General features: G+C 41.0%; 1 protein-coding gene across 1 annotated transcript in view; it reads right to left on the bottom strand.

The window, feature by feature from the left end:
• FBXL17 (F-box and leucine rich repeat protein 17) overlaps nt 1-12,123 on the bottom strand; it is a 577,026-nt gene extending 564,903 nt beyond the window's left edge. Inside the window, exon 1 of the mRNA XM_044680303.1 lies at nt 11,088-12,123. Coding sequence (XP_044536238.1) covers nt 11,088-12,101 — 1,014 coding nt within the window. The 5' untranslated portion in view covers nt 12,102-12,123. The remainder of the gene's footprint in view (nt 1-11,087) is intronic.
• Between the last annotated feature and the right edge of the window lie 415 nt (nt 12,124-12,538).

Genomic DNA, 12,538 nt, shown 5'->3' with positions numbered 1-12,538 from the left:
GTGGCTGAGGCCGGGTTTGAACCTAGGACCTCCTGTCTCTAGGCCTGACTCTCACTCCACTGAGCTACCCAGCTGCCCCATGCACTACCATTTCTTAAGCGGAAGACTTACTAGCTGATCCTGGACTCCTGGCTGAGAGAGACTTGCAACTCAGGATTTTTTTTTCCACAAGAAGGGAATTCTTCTGCCTTTTCTTTTGAGGGCAGAGAGACCAAATCAGTAGATTTGAAGTAGAAGATTTGGGGATTTTGTCTTTTGGCCTTCTCCAGACCAAGAGAAGGGAGTTCTCTCATATATAATACCCTATTGTTCTCCCTCTAGAAATTTTGCTTCTTTTTGTTTATAAACAAACCTCATTCAGCCTCTTCAGGAATAATGCAATTTCAAAGCTGGCTTGAAAATAGGAAACAGTTTGAGTTGGTAAAGTTACAAACTGCAGTTTGGATCTGCTTAATTCTTTTCCAGGGGGGGGGGGGGTTGTGTTGACTGAATACCTTGCAGTTGAGAGCCTGACTAATCTTAAAATTGAGGGGAGAAATTCATCTCACACCCTTTTGGCTTTTTGGTTTACCCATACCCATTATGAGGGTCATGGCACACTATGCTTTGTGCAGAATTTGCCCTCACTATGACGAAATTCAGAGCTCTGACAAATGAAATCTGAATGGATGAAAATACTGGGGGAGGGGAAATAACCTTAAAAAGAGATCTGATAGTTTATTGCTTGCTAATCATTTTCAGCTTTTCCCCTCAAGATAGTAAACAAGCCTATTGGGACTGGTAAAAAGGATTTTTGACTATACTGCTTGTAACTTATTATTTGTTTATATTATTGTATTTGCTAGTTTCTTTAAGGTGTAAATTTTTTTAAGTTTATCTGTATTAATCTAATTAATATCTATTCTGTTATGTGATTCTTTATCTGTACTGTTTCCCTAAGATTTTACTGAACCCATGAACATCTTAGACAATTTTTTTTTAAGTTGTAAAAAGCCCAAGGCTTATGTATCCTGGATTTGTCAACTTAACTATTGAGGTCACGTGCTGCTTATACAACCTTGAGAATATAATGACTTAAGAATTTAAATTGTTTTACAAGGGGTCTTTAGAAATGATTTTAGATATCTTCTGAATGGATGACAGGTTTTCATATCATATATATATATATATAAGCAGGAAGCCAACGAGCTCCAGCATGCATGATATTTTAACTTTTTAATTTAATTTACTTTCCTACCTGAAGTATCTAAAATTCTTGGTGATGTTTTAGATCCAAAAAGGTTTTCATCAGCAATTGCCAAGGTTGAAAGATTTGCTATACCTGTAGAATTTTTGACAAGTATAGATTTTTTAAACATCACACAATAAATGTCTATCTATAAACTCATGTGAATCCTATATAATAATGGGTTTGTTTGCTATTGTCAATAACTGGGCTATTGTGAATTTTGGGAATTTGGTTCTTTATTTGAATGTACATTATCTACTATATTATTGTTTTTATAAATCTGTTATTATGTAAAAATAATTTGCATTCATAGTAGCTCATGGCAAAGTTTAAAAAGGAAATTGATCTCATTTTTTAGGTGAGAAACCTTTCACTGATTCTAAGCTATATTTTTGATTTTTAAAACATTCTTTTGTTTTTTCCCCCTAGTATGTACAATACAGTTTTGAGTTTCTTTTTTCCTCTCATTTTTGTAGTTGAACACATCAATATTAATCTTTTTTTTTAATTTGTAGTAACATAAGTTTAAAAAATACATTTGTTCTAATATTAATGCATACCCAAAAGGCTTTAAACTATAGAATAATGCCACTGATTGTTTAAATAATTATGGGACTGCTTAATGATTCTGTCTGATTTTGGAAGAGTATTTAAAAAGAGCCACTGAACAGTGCTAAAGAAGCACAAAGTCTACCTGCATAGTGCCAATCGAGCACAAAGTCAAAGAGACCAACCAATTCCAATGGGATTGATATAATTTTGAGCCAAGACAAGAGGACTTGAACTTGTTTGGGGTTCCAGGTTGTGGTGCTTAACATATGTTAAGACGCAGGACTTCCTCTGAACCACGTTCTATCCAAGCACCTCATCCTGCTACCATTCTGGCTCCTATAATCTAGTCTATTTTCTGTCTTTTTATAATGTGGCAAACTTTTTGTAGTCCTGGCTACTGATTGGGTAAGTGCATAATTACTTAAATCACTATAATTGGGCCCTGATTCAAGGACCTGTTATAGTTTTATTTTTCCTTTACTTAGATTTTTTTAGACATAAGACTTTGACATTTTCTATTTCATCTACAAGTAATTTTTTTCTCTTTTATGTGGATTTTTTTGATGTTTTTGATTTTTTTCTCAATTGATTCATGTACCTTATAGCTCAGCCATGTATCTCTGAGAGATCCCTGTTTGTTATTATTTTCCTCAGGGGGGGGACTTTGTTATTGTTGTGTCAGGACTTTTGAAGAAAGAATTGAAACTTAAATGGTGATTAAAATAATTTAATTTTTAAATGTATAAATGGAAATTTTGAACCTTGGACTTCATCCCTTAGTTTTCCCAAAATTTCCTTTAATCTCTTCTGTGACTCCACATTTGCGTGTTTACATTATTGTTTTATAGTTAGCTGTAACTCCTCCCTCTTTCTTTTTGGTTCCTGGGCGTGAGCTGGTTAGTACCTTTTAGTTAGTCTCTTTTGTTAAGTTTATTATTAATCAAATATTCATAAATATAATATTTACTATTTTGCATATTAATTTTAATCTCCACAAGAGACATGCTACAACTACAAGAAAATCAATAAGGAAATAAAATGAGAGGTTGAGTCAAAAAGGCCAGCCCAAAAGATGAAAAAAGAAATTAAATAAAAAATGATTGTAACCATTGAAATCCTATTCCAATACTTCACATGGAATACAGCTCTGGCACATCCTGCTAACTTGGAAAGTAGAAGTCTAATGATGAACTCTATGACTGATGTCAAAGGACCATGTATAACAAGTGTGATGAGGCTCATTACTGAAAGTTTGGAACCCAAGTGACACACTGTCACCTTGAAGTATAGGAGGGGTAGTGCTCTGTATAAGTAGAAGGAGTCACCACATTGACAAAATATCAGATCCTTCAAGTGGTATTATTTAAACAATCAAGTATTAATTAAGCCTTATTCACTCATGTGGGTGGAGCAAATTTATGCAGAATATAGTAGTTTCATACCTATGTACCCTCTTTTCTATAGAATCCTCTTCCTGTGTCTATAGTGAAAGATTTCCACTTCACATACATATATAAAATGGGCAAATATAAACAACTTTTAAAAGAAAAGAACAAAAAAAGAACAAACTGAAACATAATTAATGACAAAGTGCCTGTCTAATTATGAGAAAAATACAAAAATTCTCAATCCTAAAATACTAATATATAATAATAATGAAGATTATTATTAATTGTAGTGTATATATGTGTGGATTTAAGCTTCTAAAAAGTTAGATCAAAACATAATAGCAAAAAAATAATATATACATATATCTGCAATAGAAATTTCCCAGTTCTCACAATTATATCATCTATTGCTTAAAATAATAAAAATTCTATACAGCCAAAGAATTTAAACTTGAATTTAGTTTAACAGAATTGTAACTATATAAACAGTTCACAATTTACAAAGTGCTTATGTTCCAAAAGTTCATTTCCAACTCAAGTGTGTGAATTCAAATCTTTTTATAAATAAATGGCAGTTAAGTTCCCAAAGTCAGCCTATAAAACCAAAGGATTTTATAATTTGTCATTTTTTTCCAAAGACTACCATCTTTTAGAGAGAAGGTTTTCCTACAGAATAACCTGGCCAAATTATTTTTATATTTAGAATTAGTTTACAAAGAGTATTGTAATAAAATGCTCTTTCACCTTCCTGCCCCCTCCTGGAAGAAAAACCAACTAAGACCATCACCCAAAAAGAAACAGGGTATGAGACCTTTAAAATAACTGAATAAAAGAAAAGGAAGTCAATTCTACTCTTTGGCCTCCTGGAATTAAGCTGATAAACAGCATGACAAAAATAGATGTCTAGACCAAGCATGTGGTCTCCTGGTGTACAAAAAACAGGCACTGAGGATGAGGGTATGTATTGCTTAATAGAATAGTAAAAAAGAACAAAGTGACAGAAAATGAGCTTCAATAACCCACATATTGCAAGAACTCACCTGTGCTACAAAAAGATAATTCCTAGCTTACTTAATATTTTTTTTAAATGCCAGTATTTAAATCACCAAATTAAACAGACTAAAAGGCTTTAAGGGCATAACCTAAACAATGAATATAATACTCCAGTAAAATTAAAACAAGCCAAATAAATTATGGCACATTGAATTGAAGGGGGGGGCAAGAAATGGATTTAAAACCTATTTAGAACCATAACTCCATTCTCTTCAAATCTTGTAAAATGCAAGTTGCCCTGATATGGACATCATGTTTGTTGTAACTGACTTTCTGATAATATGGAAATGTCAAGTAGACTACTCTTCATCTATCATACTTCTTGGTGCTTAGTATTAAACCATGTTTTTGAATCCTAAATATTCAATTAGGATTCAGCCACAAAATTAACATTTGTAAGATTCCATTTAGAGACAATCTAAATGCCAAATGTTGTCTTTTGCTCTGAATTTGTGATTTCTTCAGTTATTTCCATTCTCTTCAACCCCACCACATTCAAGTTATACTCCAACCCCATCCACCACATTCTTACTATGCCCCTTGAAATTCCCATTCAATAGTGAACAAAATTTCTTTCATCAAGAGCTTCTCAATGATGAAACTGACACAGAGGTCCTAGAGAAAAAAAAACTCTGTTACCCAAAGACACTTCTAACATCTCTCTTCCTCAATCAAGAACCCACAAAATCCCAATCATGGTGAAGATTGTTTCCCAACACCCAGGTCATTTTCTTTCCTTTCTCAAAGTTCAGAACCCTAGCTCATCACTGTCCTCTCCTCCCCAGCTCCTGCCCTTATACTAGTAACCTTTGAATGACAAACCCTCAAATTTATTAATCTTCCAGTTCTTCAATCTCCTTAAATCTCTCAACCTATTTCCTTAACTCCACATCAGTCACCCATTCAGAGTCCTTCAATTTCACCATGAACCACAATGTTCTACTCTCTTTAGAATGCCAACATTCCTCTAGTTAACGACAAACATGTTTCTATCTCTCGTCTCCTTCCTTACCATCTTCACCATTGTCTCCCATTCATCCACCCACAGTACTGAGGTACTGTACTGCTCCAGGACATTAACTCTAGTCTTGATACTTTGCTCCCTTTCTAGTCAGGACCCCAAAGGTCATTAAATTAATCATTTCAACTCTACACTGGACTCTGCTCTGGAATGGCTCACCCCTCCTTCCCACCCATTTTTTGACAAACCTCAGTCCTAGATTATTCCCATCACCATCTCTTCCACTCCAACTCACCAGTTGCTGAATTAAGATGGAGGAAAGCATCACTTTTGTTAACTGGATACATTAGAAATTCATATCATCTAACCTCAAACAGGTTCTCATTGCATTAAGGCAGTCCTTTTAGTCCTCCCTAATTAATTCCCTATCTATATGCCCAGAAGCCCTCTATATGCCCCCTTCAAACCTTCCACACCTCCTCCTTCCCACAGAGAAAACTGAGAATATTCTACATGAGCTAGGTTCCCATTCTATTTGTCTCAAAACCCCACATCTCATTACACCCACTCTCTTCTTTTCCCTAATCTCTGACAAAGAGATATCCCTTCTTTTGCCAAGACCAACCCCTCTACAAGAATAGCATTCAATACTGTTGACCACCCTAATCTCCTGGATTTGCCTCTTTGGTGTTTTGTAACAAGTGCTTTCTCTTGGTTCACCTACCTGTCTCCATTCTCCTCAGTTCCCCTTTGCAGATTTAGTCATAGCTCCTAATTGTGGTTCTAAAGGTTCTCTAACGGTTCATTTTGGTCCCTCTGCTCTTCTTCCATACTTCCTCAGCAATCTCCTCCACTCCGATGTGTTTAACAATCATCTCAATGCGTGACTCTAGATCTATTTATCCAGATCCAGTCTTTCCCTTAATTGTGAACTGCTTATTGGGCATTTCAAGCTGGTTATCACAGAAATATATCTTAGATTCAACATGTATAAAACTGAACTCATCTTTCTCCCTAAACTCTTCCCTCTTCAAAACTTTTTCTGACAAACCATCTCTGCAATTTCACTCTCCCTTACTCCCTGTATCCAGTTGCCAAATCTTGCTGTTTCTATCTTCACAACATCTCTTAAAGTTAATACTTGAGACTTCCGGTTAAGATGGCGGTAGAGTAAGGAGCAGCTGCTCGATGTCTCCTAACCGAAGCATACAGGACTCCTCAAGGGGACATAAAAAACGGAATCCAGACGAATGAAGGAACCCCACAACAGGGCGCAGCATTGAAGGTACTCTGAATCCGGGCATTTCCATGCTATAAAGGGGTGAAACAGCTCTCACTAAAATGCAAGAGAAAGAAGCCCATCCACCCCTCCCACACACACCACGCATAGCTCCAAGGCCAACTCACAAGAGTGAAAACAGGATTGGGCCAACCAGTAAATCACTAGCAGCCTCAGGGCTTGTACCTGAGAGCTGCAAGACAAAGGACCCCAAGTGGCTGGGGGGCAGGCACAGACTTTCCAGAGCTTCAGCACACCAGTGAAAACATTGCCCTAGGCGCGGACAAAGATCTCTAACTCAGGGACTTTCCCCAAGCGTCTCATATCAGAAATAGAAATTGAACAAGCCATCAAAGAACTCCCTAAGAAAAAATCACCAGGACCTGATGGATTCACAAGTGAATTCTATCAGACATTCAAAGAGCAACTAATCCCAATACTATACAAATTATTTGATATGATGAGCAAAGAAGGAGTCCTACCAAATTCCTTTTATGACACAAATTTGGTACTGATCCCAAAGCCAGGTAGACCAAAAACAGAGAAAGAAAACTATAGACCAATCTTCCTAATGAACATAGATGCAAAAATCTTAAATAGAATACTAGCAAAGAGATTCCAGCAAGTAATTAAGAAGATCATCCACCATGATCAGATGGGATTTATACCAGGAATGCAAGGATGGTTCAACATTAGGGAAACCATCCACATAATTGACCATATCAACAGTCTAACAAACAAAAATCACATGATTATCTCAATAGATGCTGAAAAAGCCTTTGATAAAATACAGCATCCATTCCTATTGAAAACATTGGAAAGTATAGGAATAGAAGGACCTTTCCTAAACATAATAAACAGTATATACCTAAAACCATCAACAAGCATTATATGCAATGGGGATAAATTAGAAGCCTTCCCAATAAGATCAGGAGTGAAACAAGGATGCCCATTATCACCTCTATTATTCGACATAGTACTAGAAACACTAGCAAAAGCAATTAGAGAAGAAAAAGAAATTTAAGGTATCAAAATAGGCAATGAGGAAACTAAGCTATCCCTCTTTGCAGATAATATGATGGGTATACTTAAAAAATCCTAGAGAATCAACTAAGAAGCTGGTAGAAATAATCAACAACTTTAGCAAACTCTCAGGATATAAAATAAATGCACATAAATCATCAGCATTTCTATATATTTCCAACACATTAGAGCAGCAAGAGGTAGAAAGAGAAACACCATTTAAAATCACGCTAGACAATATAAAATACTTGGGAATCTATCTACCAAAACAAACACAGTAATTATATGAAAACAACTACAAAACACTTTCCAAACAAATGAAACTGGAGCTCAACAATTGGAAAGCCATTAAATGTTCATGGGTAGGAGGAGCTAACATAATAAAAATGAATATTCTACCCAAATTAATTCACCTATTTAACGCCATACCTATCAAATTACCAAAAAACTTCTTTACTGAATTAGGAAAAACTATAACAAATTTCATTTGGAATAACAAAAGATCAAGAACATCAAGGGAAATAATGAAAAAAAATGTGAAGGAAGGGGGCCTAGCAGTACCAGATATTAAACTATACTATAAAGCAGCAGTCATCAAAACAATATGGTACTGGCTAAGAGATAGAAGGGAGGATCAGTGGAATAGACTTGGGGTTAATGACATCAGCAAGACAGTGTACGATAAGCCCAAAGAGCCCAACTTTTGGGACATGAATCCATTACTTGACAAAAACTGCTGGGAAATTTGGAAAACAATATGGGAGAGATTAGGTTTAGATCAATATCACATACCCTACACCAAGATAAATTCAGAATGGGTGAATGATCTGAATATAAAGAGGGAAAAACTATAAATAAGTTAAGTGAACACAAAATAGTATACCTGTCAGATCTCTGGGAAAGGAAAGATTTTAAAACCAAGCAAGAGTTGGAGAAAATTAAAATGTAAATTAAATGGTTTTGATTATATTAAGCTAAAAAGCTTTTGTACAAACAAAAACAATGTAGTCAAAATCAGAAGGGAAACAACAAATTGGGAAAAAATCTTTATAACAAAAAACTCTGACAGGGGTCTAACTACTCAAATATGCAAGGAGCTAAATCAATTGTATAAAAAATCAAGCCATTCCCCAATTGAAAAATGGGCAAGAGACATGAATAGGCAATTTTCAGGTAAAGAAATCAAAAGTATCAATAAGCACATGAGAAAGTGTTCTAAATCTCTAATAATTAGAGAAATGCAAATCAAAACAACTCTGAGGTACCACCTCACACCTAGCAGATTGGCTAAAATGAAAGAAGGGGAGAGTAATGAATGCTGGAGGGGATGTGGCAAAACTGGGACATTAATGCATTGCTGGTGGAGTTGTGAAATGATACAACCATTCTGGCTGGCAATACGGAACTACGCTCAAAGGGCTATAAAAGAATGCCTTCCCTTTGATCCAGCCATACCATTGTTGGGTTTGTACCCCAAAGAGATCATAGATAAACTGACTTGTACGAAAATATTTATAGCTGCGCTTTTTGTGGTGGCAAAGAACTGGAAAAGGAGGGTATGTCCTTCAATTGGGGAATGGCTGAACAAATTGTGGTATATGCTGGTGATGGAATACTATTGTGCTAAAAGGAATAATAAACTGGAGGAATTCCATGTGAATTGGAAAGACCTCTAGGGATTGTTGCAGAGCGAAAGGAGCAGAGCCAGAAGAACATTGTACACAGAGACTGAAATACTGTGGTAAAATCGAATGTAATGGACTTCTATACCAGCAGCAATGCAATGACACAAGACAGCTCTGAGGGATGTATGGTAAAGAACACTACCCACATTCAGAGGAAGAACTGCAGGAGAGGAAACAGAAGATAAACAATTGCTTGAATGCATGGGTTGAGGCGGACATGATTGGGGATGTAGACTCGAAAAGACCTCACCAATGCAACTATCAACAATTTGGAAATAGGCCCTGAACAAGGACACATGTTACAACCAGTGGAAATGTGCGTCGGCCACGGGTGGGGGGGTGGGGGGGTGAAGGGGAAAGTAGGGGCATGAAGCATGTAACCATGTTAAAAATGAATATTAATAAATGTTTAAAAAAAAGTAAAAAAAAAAGTTAATACTTTCTCTCTACTCACATGGCCACCATCTTAATGATAATCACTTCTTGCCTAGATCACTGCAATAGGTTCATAGTCTATGCCACAAGTCTCATCCCATAGGAATCCCTCCAACATACAGCTGACAAAGTACCAACTCCAGAGACTCCAAGTAGCATTTTCACTAGCTGCTCCCCTCCCCCATGCCTGGAATTTTCTCCCTCCATTTCTCCTCCAGGCTTTTCAGCTAAGTCCTTCAACAAGAAGCTTCTCCTGAGCCTTCCTTAACATTTAGTTAACACTTCCAGCTGAGATTATCTCCAATTTATCTCATATGCAATTTGTTTTTACATAATTGTTTGTTTGCTTCTCTCCAAGGAGACTGGGAGTTTCTTGAGGGTACAGATTGCTGCCTTTCTTTTTTGTATTCACAGCATTTAGCACAGGTCCTGGCACTTAAAAGGCACTTGATAACATGATTTCTGCAGGAAAACAACTAACTGTTAATGTGCTCCCCAAAAAATTGTACTCTATTTTATACTTTGTGTGTGTTTATGTATGTACTATATATGTATTTGCAATACTACAATAAATACTGCAATAACATATAATTCAGGTTATAACTAAAAAAAATCATCTGTAGTTCATAATTTCACTGTCATAAATTATGGTCGCCTAAAATTAATAGGGGGGAGAGTGGTAGGAGCAGATAAATTAATACGATCTCCCCAATATTATTAAAGTGTATCATCAGATAATGACAAAAATTAACTAGTAAGTAGCAACCCTCAAAACTTACAAGATTACATTCTCTCTCCCTTTCTCATCACAGATTTTGTAAAATCTCAATCACCTAGCAACCAGTAACCTGAAAATTCAGCTGGAAAATGTAATTTTCCTGTAATACTCATCCCTACCTTCCAGAAATTCCACCTTCCCCTAAGGCTCAGCATAGGTGCTACCTCCTTTTAAAAATATTCTCCCTTTTCTCACTCCAAACACAACTTTCCCAAATGTGATTAGTCTATTTTTACCTTGTACTTCTGAGCCTCCTCAGAGTACGGACTTGTCCGTGTACCTGTTGCACAGCCCGCATGGAGTGTTAGCTCAGGGCTTTCTGTTTTGTCATTATATCCCCGATAATTTAAAAAGAATAAGGTCTTAGTAAATAATTGCTACAGGGAATACCACTCAATTTTAATTGCAATTTTTCTGGAAAAACAAAAGTCTTATCTACTACACAGAAACATGACACAACCAGGGCTACATAACCATTCAATTGCCTAATTGGGGATTTCAAGATTTCCACTCTTGCAATCAGTTTCCCGTTTCTCTCCCACCTCCCCCTCAGCCCTCAATCCACCATCCGCAGCCAGGTAGCCCCCCCAGGCCAGGGCCCCCGCCGCCACCAGCCGACCGAGGAGGGGCAGAGGAGCCAGCCCCTGGGGGCGGGGACGCGGGTTGGGGCTCGGGCAGCCCACGCTCCCTCCAGTCCAGACTCACCTTGAGCAGGATGGAGGGCGGCAGCTGATTGATGCCGGCGGTTTCGGGGGGCGGCTCTCTGCAACAGTCGCTGGGGTTCTCGGGTGGGTCCAGAGACTCCGGGTCGCCCCCCTCCGGCCGTGGCGGAGCTGATGCCGAGGCAGCCCCAGGGCCGCCGAGGCTCTCGCCCGTGGGGTCCCTCCGCAGAGCGGCGCCCGCACAGTCCGAGGAGTCAGAGGCCGCGGACAGAGGGCAGAGCTGCGGCGGCGGGGGCTGCTCGGGGCTCTGGCAGCCGCTGGCCTCCGGGGGACGGGGCGGCGACGCACCGCCCCCTCCTCCTCCGGGTTTGCCTCCTCCCCCCCCACACCCCCCGCCACCACAGCGGGGCTGTTTGCAAGGGGTGCACGCGGGGACCCCGGCCCCCTTCCGCTTACACACCATGTCAGGCAGGGTGTGGGGTTCGGCCGCCGGCTGCCCCCGGAAGAGTTGGAAAGGAGGCGGCGGCGGCCCCAGGAAGCGGATGGGCCCCACGCCGGGGAAGAAGAGGCTCCTGCCCTGCTGCTGCTCCCGCTGCTCCCAGGCGGCAGCGGCTGCGGCGGCAGCCAGACCAAGCTCCTTGCAGCAGGCGGCAGACGACGCCGAGCCGGCGGCCGTGGCGGACGAGAGCAGAAAGTGGCGGGCGGCGGTGGCGCAGTCCTCGGCCGCCCTGCGGTGCGCCAGGTGCTGCGAGGTGGCAGCGTAGGCCCGGTCCCGGTCCCGCAGCGGCGACTCCTCTAGGCTGGCGGCCGTGGCTGGGGCGGGCGTACTGGGGCTGTGCACGATGAAGCAGAGCATGCAGGGCCCGCGGAGCAAACAGTCCCAGCTCCGGGGCGGCGGCGAGGGAGAAGGCGAGGGCAGGGGAGGTGCCTTGGCCGGGGGCAAGCGAGGTAGCCGAAGGAGGTGGCGGTGGCGGCGGCGGCGGCACCAGCAGCAGCAGCACCGGGGGCCCTTCTGGCTGTGACGGTTACGCGGCACCTTCGAGAGGAGGTGGCCCATATAGAAGGCCCCGAGGAAGGAGCCGGACGGAGAAGGGGGGGGAAGGAGACGGGAGAGGCGAGAGCCCTCCCCCCGCCGGCCGCGACTGCGAGACACGCGCGCTCACACGCACTCTCACTCGCTGCTCGTTCACAGCCCGGCCCGGGAGCAGATGTCAGCTGCGGGGGGCCCCGGCGGGAGGCGGGGGCCTCATGCCTTTGCCAGGGAGCCAGGTGAGCGGGGGAGGGTGGGAACAGACCGGGCCGGCGCTCTGGGGCCTAACTGTCGGAAGGCCCGGCTCAGTCTGCCTTCAGGAAGGCCCAGCCGAGGGGGGGGTAGCAGCGGGCTCCCTCTCCGGCCATTTTAACCGATGAGCATCCGATGCGCGCGCCCGTGACCGCGGCTGCGACGCTACGGGAGCAGTCGGCACCGGGAGGGGCGGGGGCGGGGCGGACGTC

Source organism: Gracilinanus agilis, chromosome 1 (assembly GCF_016433145.1).
Source record: "Gracilinanus agilis isolate LMUSP501 chromosome 1, AgileGrace, whole genome shotgun sequence".
In the NCBI taxonomy this organism is placed as follows: domain Eukaryota; kingdom Metazoa; phylum Chordata; class Mammalia; order Didelphimorphia; family Didelphidae; genus Gracilinanus; species Gracilinanus agilis.
Note: the sequence above shows the minus strand (reverse complement) of the source record. Positions and strands in the feature narration are given on the sequence as shown.